Raw genomic sequence first — 25,281 nt, 5'->3', positions numbered from 1 at the left:
AAAGCAAATTTTCCCGTTCTGCACATGTCTATGCAAGACTGAGGACAGCCCAAACTTTTTGACATACTCAACAGGTATTTTTGCACTAATCCAACAGTTATAACAAAACGTTTTCAAATTTATATTTAACAGGTTGAAAAGGAGCAAATAAATCAAATGCATTATTAGGGTTTATATACAGTTTAAGGTGAAAAAACTTTGTTATGCAACTTTTACAAACTGGCCAGATCCAGAAAAAATTGTTAATAGTCTGATGATTACCACTAAGTAACTATAATTTTTTGATAATTAAGTACCTATATTAATTGGATATAAGCTAAATCTCAGAAAAGGTTCACACATTCATATATATAAATATTCATATAAATATTCACACATTCAAAACACAAATAGACAGGAGTACAGGATTCAATTAAAAGAAGTATCAATTTATTGCACAACAATAATAGCAGTGTAAGTGTAAACAGTATACTGTATACAGTGAGCAGGGTCTGCAACTAGCCGGCACCAGGATCCTTCACTGCTGTTATTTACAGTTCTGTTCTGTCGATCTGCTGGTGATGATCTGCACTTTTCCATACTGATCTTCAGCTTCTTAAATGTAAGTATGCTATTTTTGTTTGTACCATAAATTGATACTGTTTTCAATTGAATCCCGCCCTTCTGTCCATTTGTGTTTTGTACATGCATTGATCAGCCAAGATCTGCAAGAACCAATTGCCCTTAGTCCTATTGACTTTTACTAATGATGGACTCTATCTTCTTTCTTTAGACTTCATGGGGACAATAAGCTAGCACTCACTGGTGTGCTTTCTTTGTTTGACTCACACATTACACATTCACAAGTTGTTCAGGTACATGGACACAGATGTATAAGAAAATTATTTGTTTCCTTGCAAGGGATTATGGATACCCCTAACGCTTCTCTGCAGCAAGATGTTTAGTAAATCAGACAGACTATGTGAAACTGGAGACACTGGGGTACTATTACACATATGTTACTATTATAAATAGGAATAATGCTTTAGCTTTGCACAACAAAGCCACTTTGTACTGTAGATAATATGTTGCAATAAAAGTAAAGAGCTAGTGAAATTAGGTTATTGGCTTGTTTAGCCAGGTCAGTTTTGATTAGCTTAGTTTCTTACATGTGCCAAAGTAGCACCAATCTTTTTGACTTCATCATTTACAGGTAACATGCCTGCATACCTAACAACAGGCATATTTCTGCAGTATTCTATTGGAAGATTTTGTTTTTGCAGAGACCCTTATGTCAGCACTACAATTTTCAAATATTGCACTCATTTCTTTTGTCTTTTTTATTAATGCATGGATATAAATAAAACAGTAAAATGTGTGTTATTTATTTTTCAGTCCTGCCTTCCATTAAACCTGAGCCATCACCATTGTCTGTTGTAATGCGCAAACCCATCATTTTGCAGTGTATTGCTACTGGAATTCCTAGCCCACAAATCACATGGTTAAAGGATGGACTACCATTTAATATCATTAAAGAAAATATCTCAGTGAGTATAATTAATATATTTGAATATTTTTAGTCCCTGCCATGTCTCTGTGCTTTATAGTCACGTTCATTTCAGTCAAAACATCTTATCCAAAATGGTATCTGTAGAGTTTGATATGTACACCTCACATGGATAAGGCAGTTCAGCATTGATCCTGGTGCAGTATACCATAATTATAGCCATAGTAGCCTATGTATCGGTAGCTGCTATGAGGCCCCAAAGTTAATGTGTGTTCTTGCATGCGTGCGTGTGGATGTGTGTGTGTGAGGGGGGGGGGATTGCTGTTAAAGAAAATTAAAGACTAAGTTTAGGTATTTTCTTAAATCAGGGACAGTACTTAAATGTATTGTGTTGTCGTCTGGAAGATTGTGAAATGCAAATCATCTGATCCCCCCATACCCCCGCAGCTATAATTGTGTGGTGCTGTAAGAGTCATTACAAGCACTGGACCTGTCACATGCCCTCATTTAGAGAGCTGACTGTGGCTACCCCTTTTTCAAAGCTCTCCTCCATTTTTTAAGGCTGCTGGGTGTCTTTGCAGTATATGAGGAGGGAGAGGGAAAGGACATATGTAAACTTTAAGTAACAAGGTAACCTTGGGACTATAAATGAGAATACAGCTGGTAAGCTAGGCTACAGCCTCTAGCCCCATCATTAGTGACAAAAGGAGTGTCAATGGGAAAGGGAAAAAAAGGGGGGAGGGAGGGAATAACAGGGGAAGGCAGGAATTGGGGGTTGTGGGATTTTAAGATGAAACACACCACCAGAATCTAGTGAATCAATTAATGAATTAAAATAAAATGACATTTATTGGATACAGCATAGCAGACTGAACAATGCACATATAGCAATAGATACTGTACAAATAGTGGTAGGCATGATTGGTAAATCATATATTAATATAAAACATAAATGTACCTATGACGTAACATAACATGCAACACTGTATCCAAATTGTTGTATATAATATACAGTAGAAATACATACAGACATGATTTTCTAAAAACATGGTAGACATGCTATTAGTTGACAAAATTTAAAATTCATTGATTCATGATTCTCGAGGGTAAAGGACATATGATATAGTATGGTTTACTGTGACAGAACATCCGTATAGCTCGACGCGTTTCGTGGATAGCTTCCACTCATCAGGAGCAATTAAGGCCTGGGTATATCTGTGGACATAATAAGGTAAATTGTGCTAAATGGTAATTTAGTACATATAAAGATCTAAGAGGGGACGTAAAATAGAGTCCCAACAATCTTACCTATGGGTAGATTAATCATTGAATGGCGTAGATTATAGCCACCAATGTTGGTAACTGGGAGCATTGTGGAAAAACATGATCCCCGGGGGGAGCTGAGGTGGTGGTACTGCGGCAGCAACATGGCAACGAACACTGGTAGTAGGACATAAGATACAAAGGCGAGAATTCCCCTATCAGCAACCATAGTTGGGGTATACGTTACATAAAAACCTATACAGGGGTTGATTGACTTAAACCAGAGAGTGCAGCTCTACATAGAAACCTTCCAGTTTTTTTTTTGTCAAAGCGTAAGTGAACAAGCTGAAGGCAAAAGCTGGTTGGCTAACATCCGCAGCTGCGACAGATTTTGCGCTCTCCGGTGTTAGTAAATCTCCCCCACATAGGCTATCATGTGTAACTACTTCTGTTTTCTCAGTCTATCTGTGGTATGTAGTATGATGAGTCAGTGGCTTATCTTTTAATTTTATATCAGTGGCTGTTTAGAAAGGATCTTGTTTGCACTTTCGTACAGTAAGCATTTTTCTTACACTATGAATATACATGTTTTATAGGCATACATTTTTGGGAATATTATTAAAGAGATTCTAAAGGTTCTGTGTTTTTTTTTTTTTTAATAACTAAAATGTAATACCTACCTGCTCTGTGCAGTGCACAGCCTGTAACCTCTTCTTCTTGAGTTCCCTGCCAGTGCTCCTGGCTCCTCTCCCTTAACCAATGCCTACAGTAGCAAGTTGCTTGCTTTGGGAGCACTGATACATGCTTGCTCCCGAGCCATGCTGTATGTGTCCATAAGACATATAGAGTCTGGGATCAGCCTTGCCCCAGCTCTCTCTTAATTGGCTTACTGGCTGTAATTTACAGCAGTGGGAACCAATGAGGAGAGAGATAAATGAGTGCACATCGCTGGATCAAGAGGGGGCTCAGGTGAGTATTGGAGGGGTTGTTGGGGGAGCAGCACACAGAAGGTTTTTTACCTTCATGCATAGAATGCATAAAGGTAAAAAACCTTTATCCTTTACAACTACTTTAAAGCATCCTAATCTAATGTCATCATTGGAATTCTTATTATGCCGTAACAAGATGGGTGCATGGAAATGTATTCACACATAATGTCTGCATTTTTATATTTTAAAGGTGGAATCGTTTGGTCGTATTCTACATTTCAAAAGCACAATGACAGATGATGCGGGGAAGTATTCCTGTGTGGCAAGCAATGCAGCTGGAGAGGCTGAGCAAAGCATATGGCTAAATGTCTATGGTATATCATGCACATTTCATACTCATCATGCACAGTCATGTACTGTACACAAAGTAAATATCTTCTTGGGTGAATATAGCCACAATGACACACAATTAAGAAAGGATAATAAATTAAATTAGGCAGAGCTAAATGTTAGCTTGTCTTCATCCTAATTATCCTCATAAAAATTAAAAACAGGTGTTATTTCTATAGGATACAACATAGAAAATATATAAGTAGTGACAACCCAAGAAAACAGAATTGGAGCTATTTTCTTTGACCTTATATCCATAAAATGATGGGGTACAGACAGCCTAAGTATTTCTTTTTTTAAAGGTGTAGAGACAATTTTTTTCTCTGTATCCAGAAACATTTAAATTAATGCAAACAGCCAGAACTATTACAATTGTTTATGAAGAACAGTTATGTAGATGTATGCCATTATAGTAGGTAATGTCCATTCAACGATATATGAATCGTAAGTACCTAAGAGAAATTACACAAAATCACACAAATATATTCTGACCTGAAATTTAACTTCATTAGTGTTATATGCTAGAGCTCCTCATCAAATTTGTCTAATTTATTTTATTGACAGAACCACCCAAAATAGAGAATTCGGACGAAGTCCACCATGAAACCATACTTGGCAATCAATCTGTAAGACTGGAATGCAAAGCATCAGGCAACCCCGATCCTGGTAATTATGACTTATTGTTACAATATTATTAATCTTTTTAATATTGTTAATATTTTTGTTATAGGTTAGCATGGTAAGATTTGTTATCATATAAACATATCGTTGTTTTTCCCGACGAGATTCTTGGCAAGAATCTCTTGCCGCCCGAGTGTACAGACTCTCCTTTCAAAAGAACTGCGGTTCTCTTGACAGGCAAGAACGCTGTGACGTCATCGTGTACGACAAACATGCGCTCGTCACATTCGATGCCGTCGTCGCCATCTTGCTGCACCCTACCTATGCCTAGGAAGCTACCGCGCATGCGTCAAAGTCATTTCGAGCAGGCAGAGGTTTTGAAGGCGACCAGGACCAGGTAAGTATACACACTCTCGGGTTCCTCTGCAAGAAAACTGCAGAGAATCTCACAACGAGAAAATAGAGACCATGTTCTCTATTTTTCTCGTCTAGATTCTGGGCAGTTTTCTTGTCGAGAAACCTTAAAGCCTCGTACACACGCTCTGTTTACTCGGCAAGAAAGCTCTGCCAGCAGTTTTCTTGCTGGTTCTTGCCAAGTAAACCGAGCGTGTGTGCGAGGCTTCATTCTCTATGAACATTATCATTTTCTAAGATAAGACCAGTGCCAGGGGAGTCTTCTCAGTTTAGAAGCAGATGTTTGCAATATAGTGGTAGAGGGTATTGTATGCCCTTACCAGATACAGTTTTATCACTGTGGACAACTTTACTGTAGAACTCAAAAGAGAAAATGTACATCAAGACTTCTCTGGCATAGAACAGATATTTACCACTACTGCTTGCTGCTTTAAAATACACTTTTGGGTTGGGTCTAAGGAGGCATATTGTGTGTGATTTTTTGAGACATTCATTCCCGGTAGCAGAATACTCCAGAAGTGAAATAAAAAAATCTATACTCTTTTTATAACAGGCTATGTAACTGTGGAGGAAGGAATAAAACTACCATCCATGTAAGCAGCTGAGTGGGACTATGACTTATGATCTGTTGGGTGGCCAGGAAATGATGGCAGAATCCACACGGGATTCACTATCAACAATGAAATTTCCATTAAATCCTGTGATTTTCTAAATAGTTCAGTCTGCGTTATTTAACATGCCTTTAAGTTTTATGCATACTACTCATGATGTTTTCAATAAGTTACTATTTCAGAAAAAAAACGTAAACATTTTATATGATTTACATTTTTTATGGATGTATTGATGTCTAAATGAATATGTCAAGAAAAAACAATATTTTTAACCTAAATTTTTCATATTTTTTCTCTTGTAGTTGTAACTTGGTTAAAAGATAACCATCCCCTTACAATTGTTGATAATATTCTCCTGTCAAATCAAGGACAAGTCCTCCAGATAACAAATGCAAAGATACACAATGCCGGTGTATATAAATGTGTTGCAAGCAGCCTCGTAGGGACAGCTGAAATGACTTATGTCTTACAAGTTCATGGTAATTTTTCCACTAATTGACCAACTTCTTTCTTCCTGGCAGGTCTGGTTATGTTTATAGTCCTTTGTTGTTGATCTATTAAATTAAATAGAATACATTTTGAAGGTATGCAAGCTTTTAAGAATTAGAAGGATATTTTAAGCTTCACTGAAAAGGCCACAGTCCCTAATGAGCATTTAATTAGGATTTATTAATTGATTGTACAAATATGATGATGAATGCTATATTTAAACACAGCTGTGGTCATCACCTGTATTACATTTTTGTCATACCTGGTTTTTAAACTAAACATTCCAAATCTGACATACTTAGGCCCCTTCCACACAAGGTGGGCTCCGCTACGCGGATGGCTGGTCTGTGTACGCTCAGCTTATGAAGAGCAGACACAGCCCTTCTTCTATGGGCGGTCGGATGTAAATGGGTCAGATTGGAAGTCGGTAGGTGTAAACAGACATATGTCAGTGTACACTCACCACTCCATAGAGGAGAATGGGGGGTCTGATCTGCTCCAACTAAAAAAGCTGACAGGCGGATCTGATCGTTCTGCTTGTGTGAAAGGGGCCTTACACTTTCAAGATGAAAAGCTGAAAAAAAAAAATATTTCTTTATGTAAAAGCTGTGTTTTTGTTATCAAGTCACAAATATTTATATTATCAATTATATATTTATATCTCTGATTTTCACTGGAATTTTTTATTTTGTTTTATTTGAATAAATTGAAGGCACATCTGTTGCCTAGCATAGGAGGTCTATTTGATGATATAAAGTATTATGAGTATTATAAAGAAAATTCTATTATATCTGCTGCTTTCCAAAACCTTCTAACATGGTACTCTCCTTTTACCTCCAATAACAGACTGCAGCAGAAATTGTAATGCAATTCAGCATAGGCATAATCAGCTAGGGTATTGGGACCTGGTCAAGAATTATGAACTTTACATTTTATGTATACATTATAACATTTGCAACTATGCAGGCTTGTGCAGTGCGTTGTTATTTATCCTTTAACAATTCTTTCCTCTAAAGCATTTAACTTTCTTACAGTTCTACCTTCCATTTTTGGTAACAATGATCCTGTATCTGTGATAGTCAACAAACCCGTCAGATTAGAATGCGAAGCCACAGGGTTCCCAGCTCCCAGTTTAACATGGCTAAAAGATGGCATCCCAGTTTCCAGTATCAGTGGCGGAATTCAGGTATTATCTAAGCTAAATAGAAGTAAACATGTACTTATAAGCAGAGCCAGGACAAGGGGTGAAACCAGCATCACTACTGCTATCAGCCTCAATCAGTTCTCAAGGCATGGTGGAGAGACCAGAGAGGAGGTATGGCTGTGTTCTCCCCCCTCCAATTTGTGTCAGTGCAGCACTCCATTATTACCACGTCGGTCACCAGCATTTGTGTGTACATGATACCAGTGTGCTACCAAGGGTGAGCTGGTGAGGGGAGAGAGAGCACAGCCCACAGTTGAGTGCAAAATGTGGCCAGGATAGGAGGAGAGAGCTTGGAGGATACAAGGGTGGAGTTCTTTCTCCCCTCCAGCTCCTCCTTCCTGCAAGTGCAGTGCTCCTGTATCATGTACTTTACACACAGCTGCTGGCTTCTAAGACAGAAGGGCTGTCAGATCAGGACAGTGCTGGGTTTGCTTACCTGCCCTTTACCTGCATCTTTCTCCTGTCATTTTACACCCCTGGCTGCCTCCTCTCCACAGTGCTTCTAAATTGCAGGTAGGGGGTAGGTAGGAAAACCCTTCAAATGATCTGTCCCCAGCACTGCCCCAATCTGACAACAGCCTCTGGGGATCAGGGATATGAATGGCTTTGATTTTCTTCAGACCCATTGATTATGTATGAATGGCTTTGAAGGTAAACCCATCCATATGAATATAGAAAGCTGAAGTGAGGACAATGGTGACTGACCACTATACTCACTTTAGAGATCAGAACTATGAGTGGATTTACTAACAAACGCAAATCCATTCATAAATGTAAAAAAAAAGAAAAAAGAAGAAATTATAAAAATAGAAACATAAAATAACTTTTATGACCTTTAAGGTACATTCACAGGTCCCACAACATCACTGTGCAATTCCAGGTGCACACAAATAATGATTGGCAGATGGATTGGCAGATGGAGAGATGCACAGTGATTTTAAGACAAGTGGTTGGCTGCTGGGAGTAGGATCCATTGAGCTTTCACATCTTCAAGGGGTGGGGGTATAGTTTGGCATCTTTGCCCTTGGCGCTGCATTACCTTGTCCTGGCACTGCTTAATTTATTGTATTTAAAAAACTAGTATGGGAATTCTTCAGTGTGGCATTTTTCATTGGTTTTCTGGACTGATAACACCTATTTATTTTGCTTAAAATGTATAAATTATTTATTTTTTTGGGGGAAAAGGCTTTTACACCTTCTTGTAAATCAATGATGGGCAGCTTGCTGCAAGATAGGGTTCTCAAAGCTTTCACTGTCATAAATTAGATTTGTTTTAGTTTTTAGTTTTTTAGTTTTCTAGCTAGCCACAATAAACTGGACTTGTTCTGTAATTTTTCCCTGGAACTTACCAAACGTTTGAATTGGGTTTTCGCTGAGATGTAATAAGATTTTGATTCAGCAAATGTAAAACATTAACACTAGATGTTCCGCTACTCTACAGAATAGCTTAGTCATAATTTATTGAGATAGGCTGAGTCCCCATTTTGAAGGCTTATATGAAAGTTATGGCCATAAAAAGGGTATGGGGCCTGGCTACTGCCCTGGGGGACATACCAATGCAACAAAACCTTTTAAAAAAAAATGTTTTAAAGGAGCAGTGATTTTAATGATTCTTAAAGGTAAACAATACAAATGAAACATTAAACCGTGTAAAGAACCTGCTGCAGCAAAAATGACATTTATAAAGAAAAAAAATGACATTTAAATTGCTGGCAATATAACAGCATTGCCGGCAATACCAAAATGTTAATAAAAACGGCATGGGGGTCCCCCCAATCCATTCCAGACCCTTATCTGAGCATGCAGCTCGGCTGGTTAGCCCTCAACATAAGAGGGGCTGCAGAGCCCCCCACCCCAAAGCACCTTGTCCCCACTCTGATGGGGACAAGGGTCTCTTGCCAACAACCCTGGGCTGTGGTTGTGGGGGTCTTTGGGCAGAGGGCTTATCAGAATCTGGAAGCCTCCTTTAACAAGGGGACCCCAGATCCCACCCCCCATGTGAATGAGTTTGGGTTACATTGTACATATACTCATTCACCAAAAAAGTGTGACGTCACGATTGGTGCATGCTGGGTCGGTGACATCACATGGGGTGGGGCCCACAGGTGATGTTGCCAGGTGGACCTGCCCCTTATATATTTAAGAACTGTCAGATGCCAGAGCAGGCAGATGACGGTTAGCCTTCATCATGAACAGAACATGTTTGTTTTCTATTTTGGGCCTGGCGGCATTGTTGTGTTTGACGGTGGACTTTTTTTTAATAAAGGAATTGTCAAAATATGTGTTTATGTTTTTATTTCTTTTTGACACTTTTTTGGTGAATGGGCATGGCCATACTCATTCACATGGGGGGCGGGATCTGGGGGCCCCAACATCTACTTAAAAAGCTTAGTTGGTGATAAGTGTATATGAGCATGCAAAATAAAATTGCTGTATGGTGACACACATAATTTAATCCTTAGAAAACATAATAGAAGCACTAGTTGAATCTGACAGTGGCACAACATTTTTAATGTACACGTTTAATTTAGCTGTCCAAATCATAGAGAATAGCCATGCCATTGGAGCGCAGTGTTTGGATGTAATTTTCCTCCATCTGTGATATGAAGGAAAGCTCTGTAGATTTCCAGTGAATATGACACTAGTTAATGCGTGTCTTTGGGTATAGTAAAAAAAAAAATAATGGGTAGAAAAATCTATTAAGATGTACATTACCTTAAAACTATTCACATCCAACATTTATTTGTTATCATACAGCATAGGGTAAATTTAATGTGACATATGATTAATGGTGGCAGTCTGCTTGATCAACCCTTGTGTCATAGATTCTTTCAGGTGGAAGAGTTCTAATGCTAGCCAATACACGGATTGGAGATGCAGGGAAATATACATGTGTGGCAGTTAATGCTGCAGGAGAACATCAAAAGGATTTTGATTTATCTGTGTATGGTGAGTTTTTTTTAGATCAATATTTAAAAGATATTATAATAATCCAAGTTACTGTTGAAAATAACTGATGTATGGTTTGGTAATTATAATGTACTTTATGTGGTACTTCCACTTATTTATTTGTAATATTTTTTTTTAACATAACATGTTCAAAACACTAGATATACATTCACAAGTAAGATGTTAAATTCACGGTTAAAGAATGACAATAAAGGGTCTGTATGCGTAATTATGAGAAAGGGGGAGGGTTAAAGGGATGGACATGAGTGTATGGTATGTGAGGGACTAGTAGAACCAGGGAGGAAGTTAAGAGTCATTTCCCATAGCTTTTCCCTTAACAATCACAAAGGGTTTTGCTTTCTTGTTTTTTGGCATGTTTTTTTTTTGGTTTTCCTTGAATTAGAGCACAGACACAGGAAGTAGGGGGTGGTTTGGAGTGATTGGGGGGGGCAGGGATATGGGAGGGAATTTAGATTGTAAGCTCTCACAAGCAGAGCCCCCAAGCACTCTTGTACTAAATTGTAGTGTCATTGTATGGTCTCCCTTTATTTTGCTGCGCAAAAATGTTGGCACTATATATAAATGCTGTATAAAAATAATAAATAATCATAATGTAAATGTCTTTACAGTATGTGTAGTCTTCTAATGCCGCGTACACACGGTCGGAATTTCTGACAACAAATGTTCGATATTAGCTTGTTGTCAGAAAATCTGACTGTGTGTATGCTCCATCGGACATTTGCTGTCGGAATTTCCCACAACAAATGTTTGAGAGCTGGCTCTCAATTTTCCGTCAACAAAAGTTCTTGTTGGAAATTCCGATCCTCTCTAGCCAATTCTGACGCACAAAAATCCTATACATGCTTGGAATCAATTTGACGCAGGCTCGGAATCATTGAACTTCATTTTTCTCAGCTTGTCGTAGTGTTGTACGTGACCGCGTACTTGACGTTCGGAATTTCCAACAACATTTGTGTGACCGCGTGTATGCAAGACAAGTTTGAGTGAACGATCCGTCTGGAAAAAATCCACGGATTTGATGTCGGAATGTCCGATTGTGTGTATGTGGCATAAGTGTTGGTGTTTTTTTGAAACTTGCATTAAATATATAGCATCTTTATACCGCTGAACATCAAATACTGAACTCCAGAGATATAAATGTAAAAGATATTCAGCTTCTTGAATGAGAACAGAAGTTGAAGAGACTGAGATTATACAGAGGGTCTAAACATACTTTTTAGCATATTTCCTTAAAATGCATTTATAGACAAAATCTTTTTTTTTTTGTTTGTTTTTCTCTGTATCTGTGGGGTATTTACATTCCCCATCAATTTTTTTGTTTTGGTGATATTGGTCACTAGGGCAAATATAGAAAGGGTAATAAATGGGACTAATATCCTAATGGTTCACTACAGTACTCTATGCCAAACTAAGAACATTTTTAAATAAATTATACATGTATGTGTGTGTTGGAAAACAATTTAACACATGTTTTTTTTCCTGTTGAACACAGTGCCACCAAACATAATGGGAGAACAGCAAAATATAACAATCCTAATGGGCCAAAAACTTTCACTGAAATGTGAAAGCAATGCAATACCACCTCCTGTGCTGATGTGGTTTAAAGACTGGAGACCATTGGTAAACAGACCAGGACTTGGCATTTCTGAGAGTGGACAGTTTTTGGAGGTAAGATAATGTCCCAGGATGTAATTTTTTTTCAATTACATTACATCAGCTCAGTTCTACAACTTGAGAGTTATTAAATTTCTACTTGGTAAAGGAGCTCAAGTGCCAGCTGATATGATTTTGCCTTTCCAGGTCCAGTATAATACACAATACAGAAATCCTAATAAAGAATACCCCCTCTTATATTGATTGTCTTCATGTAGCTTTCCTGATTTGAAAAAGACAGTATGTAAATATAAGCAGAGATGACTTTTAGGCTAGGTTCACACCTGTGGTAGAGGTACAGTGTACCCCATTACCAATTCACATAGGGGGGGCCAGGATCTGGGGGTCCCCTTTGTTAAAGGGGTCTTCCAGATTCTGATAAGCCCCCCGCCCGCAGACCCCCACAACCACCGGGCAAGGGTTGTGGGGATGAGGCCCTTGTCCCCATCAACATGGGGACATCCTCCCCATGTTGAGGGCATGTGGCCTGGTGTGGTTCAGGAGAGGGGGGGGCCGCACTCTGTCCCCCCCTCTTTTCTGCGGCCGGCCAGGTTAACGTGCTCGGATAAGGGTCTGGTGTGGATTTTTGGGGGAACTCCACGCCATTTTTTTTTAATTTGGGGTGGAGTTCCCCTTAAAATCCACACCAGACCTGAAGGGTCTGGTATGGATATTTGGGGGGAACCCCACGTCATTTTTTTTTAAATTGACGGCGGGGTGCCCCTTAATATCCATATCAGACCTGAAGGGCCTGTTAATGGAATTTGGGGGGACCCCCAGCTTTTTTATTTTTATTTTTTATGAATGAATCATCTCTGTAATTGCCAGAGCCGACAATTCATTAGAGCCGCAAAGCCGGTTTTAAATGCCTTTTTTCCTTTCAGAAATTACACAGTTCTATGTACGGGAAACATGCGCTTTTTCACATGCTGACTTTACACCCCCCTAGGTATGAAATTTAAAGTAATATTACACTTTTATTGTTTCACTTTTAGCATTATTAAATTCACTGCTCCTGAAAAACGTCAGTTTTTAAAACTTTTTTTGCATTGATACATGTTTCCTGGGACAGGACCCAGGTCCCCAAACACTTTTCAGGACAATACCTTGCATATTAGCCTTTAAAATTAACACTTTAGATTTCAAATGTTCGAGTCCCATAGACTTTAACGGGGTTCTAAAGTTCACACAAACATTTGGTGTGTTCGCAAGTTCTGATGCGAACCGAACAGTGGGGTGTTCGGCTCATCCTTACTTATGACCTACAAGTTATTTGGACTGGTTTACTAAAAATTACAAAAAATTACAAAAAATTGTGTGACTGTTAATTTCAGTTATCCAATCATGTAAAAAAAAGCATCTGCACATGATTGGGTATTTAAGCAGGAAATTCCTTTTCACATTATTGGATAATTGAAGTTAATATTCGCAGTATGTTTTCCTTTAACTCTCCACAAAATAGCTGATGTACTGTATATAAATACACTATAAGAAACATGGCAAATTCTACCATAAACCCACTGTGTATTTATCTAATTTCTGATACTCAGGAAGAGCTCTGCCCTGTATATTAATAACCCCCTTGTGCATATTACATAAGAATGCAATGGGATAGTTAAACCAAGGAATTTCCCAACATATTAGTGGTCAAAGAGGTATTTGATTTCCTTATATAATATTTAATTATATAATTATATTAGATAATCTTGATCCAACCATTCTACTCTCTTGGAGATTTTAACTTGCAAATTCAGGAAACCACGAGGGCTCAGCTTACTAAACGCTGCAATAGCACTAAGCATAGTTTATATCTAGATGCTAGTACCTGTTCATTGATGTCTGCTAGATATTTGACAGGATACATTTGACAGGTAATACAGATAAACCTTCCTCTAGTTCCAAAGTTAATGAATAAAGTTAGAAGGTGGAGTTTATTAGAAAATTAGCCACCAAAAGCAGCAGAATTTTTTTTTTTTAAATTCTGCCCAGATCCAATATTAGAACAAGAAGACTTATGGTATATTTAGGTTCCCTATTTAGAGGACCTTTTTAATATTTTTTTGCAAGCTTGTACTTTCAAAGCATAAATATTATGTTTTATGTCATATATTTTGTATGGAAAGATTCTTTCTTTGTGCATTACTGTAGACCAATATCTATAAGGTTACTGAAATCTCCCTATTGCTACATCTTTACACTCTAGTTAGAAAACAGAACAAACCTCTAAGATCAGACTTTAAAGGCAAATTGGACCACAACAATTTGTAAAAAATCTATATTTTATTATGCATAGAAAACTAAAGTGATTACAAAGTCTTGTTTTTTTTTCTATTAAAAAAACAAGTCATACTTACCTGCTTTGTGCGGGCGTTTTGCACAGGGCAGCACAGATCCTCCTCTTCTTGGGTCCGTGGCTGAAGCTCCTGGTCCCTCCCTCATGCTGAGTGCACCCATAGCAAGCAGATTGCTATAGGGGCACCCGAGCTGAGCTGCAGCTCTGTGCATTCATTCAGAAATGAAGCTGCGGTTTGGCTCCACCCCTCTCTCTCTCCTAAATGGCTTTCTGAATTTGATTGGCAGCAGTGGGAGCCAATAGTGCCACGGCCAATCAGGAGGGAGAATCCTGGGTGGCAGAGGCACTCTTGGACATTGCTGGATAGACGGGGCTCAGATAAGTATTAGGGGGCTGAGGGGAGCTGCTACAGACATAACGCTTTTTATCTTAATGCATAGAATGCATTAAGATAAAAAAAACTTCAGAATTTATAACCACTTTAAACCTTCTGAAAATATAAACATATAAATATCATACGAGAATATATAGAAAACATCCTTAATAGAAAAATATAGTCCATAAAAAGTCTATAATTAGACACCAAAGATTCAAATGAAAATTTTATTTCCACCACTTTGTTGATAAAGTGGAAATTAAAAACAGCCAGTGATTAATAGGAGAGCAGCTCACTGTCACAATCAACCCCCAAAATGAATGGAAGGTCTGAAAATGCTTTGATATAATCCACTGCAGACCGTCGTCCTCACATATGAATCCAGATCACAGATGGATGCATCAAAATCAAAATCCGATATGCACAGAAAAAGAGGCTAGCTGAAGTATTGCTGAAAAACTTTTTATTTTTGTTATTAAAAGCTTACTTTTATTTCCAGTTGTAAGGTTAAATTCAGCGCATTTGTTTCTGTAAATAAATTTATTATAGGGCTAGAATATTAGGTTACAGGGGGATACAATAGATTTGTTAGTAAGCCTTCATTACTGCTTGTCTTGCATCTTCACAAAGTGGGTGCAGTAGTCCATCTCCTCCAAAATCAAGATCTTTGATGTTGCACTGAAATACAGTCTCTCCATTTACCACAAGCTCCACAGCATTTCGATCTGGTATCTCTTCTAGAGCAACACTATGTCCATCTGAGGCAAGCACAGCTCTCAGCCCCTCCAGCCGGGACAGTGAGCGCCGCAGCACCCCGGAGCAGTTGATGTACGGTCCGTACCGTATGGTGATCAGAGCCTTCTCCGGCATGTTGTGCCAGGCTCGGTGAGGCCACGTCTGAAAAACTTTTTAACAAAAAATAAATGGCTACACTTACACTCCAACACCACAAACCAAGCTCTCCCATAGTTTGAAAGTGTCCAGGCTTGATAATGATACTAGGAAGTAGGAACTCACCCAACATTTTTTTTTTCAATTTTAGATCCTGTAGGGAAGGGTACAATCCCTATTAGATTTCTGTTTGCTGCCTGTGTCTTGCTATGTAAGTTTCCCTTTCATTTCCTGCCTTGGAGAGGCAACAAGAAATACATGAACATCTCAACAGTGTGATAGATAGCTTTCACCAGAACACTTGTCCGTGTTTGGTGATTAAGCCCCACCACTTGCTCCCTGGCAACTCTAAAATTCTGCAATTCCCCCCTGTTTTTGTGACAATGGTCAAATCTTTCCAGTGGGGACACAGACAGCAATAAAAACCTGACATTGGGGGTTATTTACGAAAGGCAAATCCACTTTGCACTACAAGTGCAAACTACAAGAGCAAAGTGCACTTGAAATTGCACTGAAAGTGCACTTGGGAGTGCAGTCGCTGTAAATCTGAGGGGAAGATCTGAAATGAGGGGAAGCTCTGCTGATTTTATTATCCAATCATGTGCAAGCTAAAATGCTGTTTTTTATTTTCATTGCATGTCACCCTCGGATTTACAGCGACTGCACTTCCAAGTGCACTTTCAGTGCAATTTCAAGTTCACTTTGCACTTGTAGTGCAAAGTAGATTTGCCTTTAGTAAATAACCCCCATTGTGTCTAACCCATACATATACTTTCCAAAAAAGCTGCACCTTTACATACACTTTAAGCTATCACTGACTGTTAGTGCTGAAAATATGACTTGATTATAATTTGAATAGCTTAGGTAACTAACCCTCAAAACCGTGTTTGTCACCCATGTCATCTTTAGCCCTTTGACCTTCCTCTATTACACTGACCTATATCAATACATACAATTGTATTTCCATTTCATGTCGGCAAGGCAAAGATAGTATGTCAGCATTTAAATTCTTTTCAGGATATATGCAAATAAATCTCAGCTAGTTTGCATGTTCATAAAGGTCATAGAGTTCTAATTTGTTAACTTCTGAAGATGTTCACTGACAAGTAGTCCTTGCATATACATTATTCATGTGTTTCTAAGGTAGTATTTATCTAACTGTTGTTTTACAGATTGAAAATGCTCAAGTGAAGGATACTGGACGGTATTCTTGTGAGGCTGTAAATATTGCTGGAAGAACACAAAGGAATTTTAATGTGAATATTTTAGGTTAGTTTATAATATTTACTTTGTGAGTATAAATATACACTTTTTTTTGAAATATGGAACAAATCACTATAAATGTATTCAGAATTTCACATGAAAAGTCTATTATGCCAATACACATATTTATTTTATTTTGTGTATACTACCATCTGAGAATGTGCAGTACACTGTATACTTACAGCTCATTTCCAGCATATGTGAGGCCCGTACACACGTCCGAGGAACTCGATGGGCAAAACACATAATTTTGCTTGTCGAGTTCCTTGTGAAGCCGCCGAGGATCTCGGCGAGCCAAGTTTCCTCATTGACTAACGAGGAAATAGAGAACATGTTCTCTATTTGGCCCGACAAGATCCTTGTCGGCTTCCTCGGCCAAAAGTGTACACACCACTGGGTTTCTCGGCAGAATACGGCTCCCATCGAGTTTCTGGCTGAATTCTGCGTTACACAGTGGAGTTGAGTGCTGGAACAATGCAACTCCAACATGAATGTGCAGGAGTTACATCATTAATAGCTGACCAGAGTTAAACAAATAAATAAATATTTAACAAAAGGAAAGTTACTTTTTAAAGCTTCCTTACTTTCCATGGGTAGCATGTGAACCCCTCCTCCCTCGTGATAATGCTAGTGCTTTGAGATTGGCCGCTCAAGCACCCATCACTGTTACATACATTATTGTCTGTCTCCTCATTGAATACATGTCTTCTTACCTCCTGTTCTGGTGACAGAATGTCACTAGGACAAGAAGTTTTTAGATATCTGGGGATAGAGGTCTCAAAAAAAGCACATTGTTTAGTAGAGAGGTTAGAACATCTGTGAAGTCTTTATGCCCTCTGATAAGCCTCCAAAAGCTCATTTCCAGTGACAACTACAACCTCTCTTTCTTTTATCGTCCTGGTGTCAATGGTGCAGATTCTGAGGGATGAGCTCTCCAATGAAGACACAAACAAAAATATTTTTTTTTAAAGAAGTTATGAGTATTTTTAGCCATTGCTGCTATATCAATAAGACAGTATACTATTTTATTAACACAAGTCTAGCATAATATGAGGTTGAGCAGATTATAGGTGCTTCAATGAGTCAACAACTTATTTCATATATAGCAATCCTTCTAATAAATTCCGGGATTAGATTGCAAGCCTGGGCCTCATTAAGAGTCATTACCAAGAGTGGGTGGCTTCAAGTCACGTAAGTGTCACAGCTTACCATTTTTGTCACCTTTTTCTTGCCAACATGTCTCATTCTAAACCCCTTGCATGGATTTTTAAAGCGAAAATATGACTTGGTCAATATTATTTATTATTTTGAAACACATTGTAAACTGATTTTTTACATAATTTTTTTTAAACTTTTTTTCTTTAACCACTAGCCGACCAGCTCACACAGATATACGGTGGCAGGTCGGCTCTCCTACGTGAATCAACATACCTGCGCTTTGATCCGTGCAAGGAGGATATCGGGCGTGACTCAATGTCCGCCAGTGACCCGCGATTGCCGTGAGGAGGGGAGGAATGGGAAACTGTCTAGTGACATGACAGAGATCTAATGTTTCCAGTGATCAGGAACAGTGGTCTCTGTCATGTTCCTGGCAGCCCACCCCCCTACAGTTAGAACACACCCAGAGAACACACTTGATCGCCCCCTAGTGTTAACCCCTTCCCGCCAGTGTCATTTTTACATTGATCAGTACATTTTTATAGCACTGATCAATGTAATAATGTCATTGGTCCCCAAAAAGTGTCATTTGGGGCCAGATTTGTCCGTCGCAATGTCGCAGTCCCGCTAAAAATCGCAGATCGCCGCCATTACCAGTAAAAATAAATAAAAGTCCCTAAATCTATCCTATAGTTTGTAGATGTGATAACTTTTGCGCAAACCAATCAATATACGCCTGTTTTTTTTTTTTTTTTTTTAACAAAAATATGTAGAAGAATATATTTTGGCCTAAACTGATAAATTAATTTGTTTTTTTGTATTTTTTTAGGATATGTATTATAGCAGAAAGCAAAAAATTGTTGGTCTTTTTTTGTTTATAGCACAACAAATTTAAACCGCAGAGGTGATCAAATACCACCGAAACAAAGCTTATTTGTGGGTATAAAAGGATGTAAATTTTGTTTGGTTACAGTGTCGCATGACCGCACAATTGTCAGTTAAATCAACGCAGTGCCGTATCGCAAAAAATGGCCTAGCCATTAAGGGGGCAAATCCTTCCAGGGCTGAAGTGGAGGTTAATAAACATTTAATAATGTACAAGGCCAATAAGAAAATCACTTTTGCCTGAAGTAGGAGCTTATGATGATCTGAAATGTATGTGGAAATACATGTGGGTCCATATTCACAGCAAAGTAGTAAGCCAGCTGTCTTCAAATGCAGACATCTCCAAATACTGTAAGCCTTGAATATAGAATATTAGGCGCCAAATTTAATATTTTCATGCACAGCAGACTTGTCAAAGATCAGATATTTGTTAGCAGATTGACTCAGGCAACAAATACACCACACAGAGTAGGTATGCAACTTTGTTTGTGTACTTATTTTCTGTGCTAAAGTAGTTATATTACATAGTGACACCGACAAAAATAAGGATGGACCATACAAACAATTTTGGTTAGCAAGTGGCTGTTCTGATATATAAATAAATAGTGCTGCGCTGTGTGATAGGGTAGATAATTGAAAGAAAAGACAGTTGCTATAACTGATATGTGAACATCAAAAAATATTAATCGCTGATATTGGTGATATTGGTGATACAAATGACATCCAATCAAAAATACAAAAATTCAGTGCTCAGTGATAATGAAGCATGCACTGCTATATAGTAGCAAACCTAAATGCTGTTTAAAAGATCAAAATATCAAAGGAACAATCAACAATAAAGTGCTGGTGCTTATGCCGAAATATTCAGCATGAAAGTGGTGCAGAGAAGGAATTCCAATATCCTTATGAAGTTTTCGTGAGCGTGTCCCCTTACCTTACTGCTGTAAGGTAACAGCCTGTATATTATGGCCAACGGTGTTCCAGTAGTGTGTCCCATTGAACTGTAATCTTTCTTTGTGGATAAAGTCCCCCTCAGGAGTCACGTCCAATGGACAACAATGACCCTCACCCAGGGAGGTAAAAAGCGCCAATAGTGCAGTATTGTTTAAAAGTTTTTAATAATAAAAAAAAGGCATACATTATGGTACTCACATGGATGCAATAAAAACAGTCATAAAAACTTTTAAACGATACTGCACTATTGGCGCTTTTTACCTCCCTGGGTGAGCGTCATTGATGTCCATTAGACGTGACTCCTGAGGGGGACTTTATCCACAGAGAAAGATTACAGTTCACCGGGACACACTACTGGAACACCATTGGCCATAATATACATGCTGTTACCTTACAGTAGTAAGGTAAGGGGACGCCCTCACTAAAACTTCATAAGGATATTGGAATTCATTCTCTGCACCACCTTCACGCTGAATATTTCGGCATAAGCACCAGCACTTTATTGTGATTATGTCATTTGTATCACCAATTCATCTACCCTATCACACAGCGCAGCACTATTTATTTATTTTAACAATTTTGGGTTTGATACACCTTCAGTGTTGCAGTAGTATTCCCTTTCTATCTTTCTCTTCCCCTCCCCCTTTTTTTTCCCTCCCCTCCTAACCCCCCCCCCCTTTCCTCCTCTTTGGTAGCGCGATAATATCCTATCCACTACTGTTCTGATATATAACTTATCTTTGTCATTTTTTTTATTGCATTTTTTTCATTAATATAAAAAAACTACTCAATTGTGTTGAGAAGAAATCAACGTTCTTTTATGATTACTGGAAAAGGTAGTGAAAATAGTATACACTTGTCATATTCATTGTTTTTCAGTTCCTCCAACGATAAAAGATTCAGAGGAAGAATCAGATGTTACAGTAATTGAAGGAACACTGATAAGTCTTGTGTGTGATTCCAGCGGTATTCCACCCCCAGCACTGACTTGGAAAAAGAATGGTATGGTCGCTTGTTGAAGAATACAGAAGTACATCATATTCAAATTGATTGCTGCATACATTTTTAGCAGGCAGTCATTAGTGTGTTTTGTATTAGTAGGTTGATTATATAAAATGCTGGCAAATATACCTTACGGAGGCATATTTAGTCACAGTGCCTTGGTACCAAATCAAAACAAATCTGAACCTCCTCATTGTCATTCAGCCCTTTTCCCTCAAGCTGCAAACACAAACTTATCACGCTATTATTCAGTCGTTTATTAAAATAAGTCATATTTAGTAAACAGACATTTATTAAAAAGTTAATTTTAATTAAATGTTACAACTTGATAAACTGTCTCTACCAACTGAAAAACAAAAATGTATGACATCATATGACAACAGATAAGAAATGTTTTCAAATACTCTACAAAATGGAATGTAAGCACGCAGCCTATAAATAAAGGGAGAGGGAGTTATTCTTAATAGAAACCTGCTATAATATGTAGGCTAAAATAAGAACGTAGGAATTGCACCACCACGTGTGCTGTCCAGAGAATCCTTTAGTGTATCAAAATCAAAATGATTACCATCAACACTGCTGAACAAGTTGATTATGACCACGCCTATTAAACTGACCTGGCCCCTCCTCCCCTCACCCTATGTCCCCCTCACTCCAAACCCCCTTGCTACCGTTTGTTTTTATTTTTGATATTTTATATGGTTTCTCTTTCTTTTATGTACACGAGCCATCAGTTCGTCTACGAAGTCTTTTTTCTTTTCTCTTTGATTGCTTTTTGGTCCAGAATAGACCAGCGGACCTCCTTCCAGCGCTTAGACACACCCTTCAGGGTGTATGTGGCGCTGTAAAGAAATATTAAAATCAATCAATCAATCAATCAATCAATCAATCTGTAATAACTTTTTTCAAGACATAATTGTACAACAATTCAATGTAAGTAGAGAAAATGTATAGTTTTCCTATTTATTTATCCTTACACATTTTGGGATTTTCAGGTCATTATACTTTACCTCTATTAATATATAAAACATATAGTTACAATTATATATTTTACTATTTTAAATTATGTCTATTTTCTTTGGTGATTATTCAGAATTCTTCTTTGGTTTCTTAAAGGCTAGATATTTTTTTTAGCACCTACCCAGTTACATACTAAATACTTATAATAATATATTTATTTAATCTTTTAAATATTTGTTTAATCTCACACATAACTTGTACTCTTTGTATACAATGTTGTATATAATTTGATGTTATGATGAGGAGATTGGTATCTTCATTGCACACAGACAGCAATGGGATATATTTGTCAGAAGGATGAATTAATGATGAATCCCATGCTGGCTTCTAAAAGTTGTCTGATATCTATGGCACTACTCCTGACCTCAGAGGCCTTGGGATTGCACAATAAATGTTGCTCTAGTTAATTTACTCTCTAGCCTACGTGAGCTTTGTGCTATACAGTAGCTTAATTAATATGTTCCATGGGGCAATAAACATAATCTCACCACCATAATTATGCAAGTTCAAAATGTTTGCATTGAACTCTGGAATAGAACGAGAACTGCCATGATGCACTTCATGTTCTAGCCCTCTCCGACCATTGGCAGAGCAGAGAAGGCTAGAAACTGCATATTTCCTAAATAATTGCGGAATGTGTCTATGAATAAATGAAAAAATAAAGATGATCATCAGAGAAGACTTTACCCTTTTCAATTCCAGGGTAGCAATACAAATTGCCAGAGAGAATTTCAGCTCTTTTAAACAGAAGATCTTAAAATACAGTTGTATTCAAAATTATTCAACCCCCACTGAAATTGATTGTTTTGGCCAGTTTGACATTGATTTTGATCATTCAGTCATCCTGCTTACAATTAAATCAAAGAGGCACGTGTAGGCCAGGCAAATATAACATAACATTTATAATGAAATAACCACAAATGTATTTTCTGTGCTCACATCATTTTCAGTTTTATTCAACCCCCAAGTGACATTCAATCTTAGTACTTAGTACAACATCCTTTTACAGTTATAACAGCTTTTAAACGTGAAGCATAGCTTGACACAAGTGTCTTGCAGCGATCTACGGGTATCTTCGCCCATTCGTCATGGGCAAAAGCCTCCAGTTCAGTCACATTCTTAGGCTTGCGCACTGCAACTGCTTTCTTTAAGTCCCACCAGAGGTTCTCAATCGGATTTAAGTCTGGTGACTGTGATGGCCACTCCAAAATGTTCCAGCCTTTAATCTGCAACCATGCTCTAGTGGACTTGGAGGTATGCTTGGGATCATTGTCCTGTTGAAAGGTCCAACGTCTCCCAAGCCTCAGGTTTGTGACGGACTGCATCACATTGTCATCCAATATCTCCTGGTACTGAAGAGAATTCATGGTACCTTGCACACGCTGAAGCTTTCCTGTACCTGCAGAAGCAAAACAGCCCCAAAGCATGATTGACCCCCCGCCATGCTTCACAGTAGGCAATATGTTATTTTCATCATAGGCCTTGTTCTTCCTCCTCCAAACATAGCATTGATCCATGGGCCCAAACAGTTCTAATTGTGTTTCATCAGTCCACAGAACACAATCCCAAAACTTGTGTGGTTTGTCCACATGACTTTTGGCATACTGCAGTCGACTCTTCTTATTCTTTGGAGACAGCAAGGGGGTGCACCTGGGAGTTCTGGCATGGAGGCCTTCATTACGCAGTGTGCGCCGTATTGTCTGAGCAGAAACTTCAGTACCCACATCTGACAAATCTTTTCTCAGTTCCTCAGCAGTCACACGGGGACTTTTCTCCACTCTACGCTTCAGGTAGCGCACAGCAGTCAAAGTCAGCATCTTCTTTCTGCCACGACCAGGTAGCGTTTCAACAGTGCCCTTTGCCTTGAATTTGTGAATGATGCTTCCTATGGTGTCTCTTGGTATGTTTAACATCTTTGCAATCTTCTTATAGCCATTGCCCTTCCTGTGAAGAGTAATCACCTCTTCTCTTGTCTTCCTGGACCATTCTCTTGACTTCACCATGTTTGTAACCACACCAGTAAATGTCTAGAAGGAGCTGAGTATCACAGTCATTTTAAAGCTGCCTAATTGGTGCTTATTAGGCTTTATTGCTGCTCCCTGACATCCACAGGTGTTTTCAATACCTGATTGAAAACACTTCAATGAACCTCTGTTCTTCAGAGTGGTAGTCTTTAAGGGGTTGAATAATTGTGTAAATGAAGAATTCACAAAAGAAACATTGACTACTGTATTACAAAACCAATTGATGTCATTTTAGTTGCATATGGTTCTTTAAGAAGTCCTTGTAGGATTTCATTCTGAAAACAATTACAAATGTACACTAAATTCCCTAAAACCCTTTACAGCATTGGGGGGTTAAATAATTTTGAACACAACTGTAGATATAACCCAAGAATAATAATGGAATATATTGAAGCTTACCAGTCCTTAGATTTGCTGGTTGCATTAGTTTCCTTCTTAAAACTTTTTAGGCATTTTTAATTTACACATGGTGATTCTGCCAGTAAAACATTCTCTGTTCTATGATTACAATGCTTACTTGCTGCGCTGGGGTTGATTTACTAAAACTGGAGAGTGCAAAGGATGGTGTAGCTCTGAAAACAAACTACTCAGCTTCCAGGAATTTGGTCAAAGCTTAATTGAACAAGCTGAAGTTTAAAGCTTATTAGCTACCATGCACAGCTACACCAAATGCACTCTCCAGTTTTAGTAAATCAATCTTAGTGCACTTATGAAAGAGCAGCATTGTTACCGCAGGGAAAGAAATGTGCATGAACTACAGAACGTCTCCCCTTCTCTTCAAAATGTTGGGTGAAGAGAGACATGGGCATGGCTGATAACGCTGCATGGGAATTCAGTGGTAGAGCACACAGTAAGCTGGCAGCTCACTGAAAAACCAGCAAGATCAGTAGGTATGTTTCTGTACCTGCAGCATTTTTAAAGAGACAAAACATCAGGAAATGTGCATGTATTTGAAAGATGTACTATTTTTTTTATTTATTTTTTTTCATTTTTCTAACACACACTTGTATTAACTTAGTAAGCAGTGCAGCAAGATTACTGTTAGGCTTTGTTCAAATGTGTTTTTTTTTTGTAGTGTATACTTAAAACTACAGTATATGAGAGTTAAGATGTTTACCTGTGTTAAACATTAGGTATTTTTATGATGACCATATAATGCAGAAACAATGCTTAATTGATATATATTGTGTACACTTATTTGGTAAGCGGTGGTAGTGGGATGGTAGGGCTTCATATCCTATCATTCAAACAAGGATTTAAGTTATTTGATTTTTAAGTAAAAATAATTTGAAATGATCAATTTCATAAAGTGATATGAAAGTAATTAACATTTAAACTACCATAAGTCTAAACAGCAAAAATTGTACGTCTCATACATAGTTTGA

The 25,281-nt window shown here is 38.1% G+C and overlaps 2 protein-coding genes across 3 annotated transcripts in view; one reads left to right on the top strand and one right to left on the bottom strand.

The window, feature by feature from the left end:
• Positions 1 to 25,281, top strand: part of HMCN1 (hemicentin 1) — a 384,153-nt gene that overhangs the window by 155,342 nt on the left and 203,530 nt on the right. For both annotated transcript variants that reach the window (XM_040359793.1, XM_040359792.1), the window contains exons 35-43: positions 1,375 to 1,526; positions 3,929 to 4,052; positions 4,633 to 4,734; positions 6,017 to 6,193; positions 7,238 to 7,389; positions 10,233 to 10,356; positions 11,870 to 12,045; positions 16,763 to 16,859; positions 20,730 to 20,852. In XM_040359793.1, the coding sequence (XP_040215727.1) occupies positions 1,375 to 1,526; positions 3,929 to 4,052; positions 4,633 to 4,734; positions 6,017 to 6,193; positions 7,238 to 7,389; positions 10,233 to 10,356; positions 11,870 to 12,045; positions 16,763 to 16,859; positions 20,730 to 20,852 (1,227 nt within the window). The remainder of the gene's footprint in view (positions 1 to 1,374; positions 1,527 to 3,928; positions 4,053 to 4,632; positions 4,735 to 6,016; positions 6,194 to 7,237; positions 7,390 to 10,232; positions 10,357 to 11,869; positions 12,046 to 16,762; positions 16,860 to 20,729; positions 20,853 to 25,281) is intronic.
• On the bottom strand, positions 15,267 to 15,569 carry LOC120945545 (UPF0728 protein C10orf53 homolog). The gene has a single exon (XM_040359794.1). It carries the CDS (start codon positions 15,567 to 15,569, stop codon positions 15,288 to 15,290), a length of 282 nt encoding a protein of 93 aa, XP_040215728.1. The 3' UTR covers positions 15,267 to 15,287.

The sequence above is a fragment of the Rana temporaria genome, chromosome 7 (genome assembly GCF_905171775.1).
Source record: "Rana temporaria chromosome 7, aRanTem1.1, whole genome shotgun sequence".
Lineage (NCBI taxonomy): Eukaryota > Metazoa > Chordata > Amphibia > Anura > Ranidae > Rana > Rana temporaria.
This window is presented reverse-complemented; position numbering and strand designations above follow the sequence as displayed.

What these genes read in the sequence shown, in the direction of transcription:
- LOC120945545 (XM_040359794.1), bottom strand. Translation starts at nt 15,569, where the DNA reads ATGCCGGAGAAGGCTCTGATCACCATACGGTACGGACCGTACATCAAC.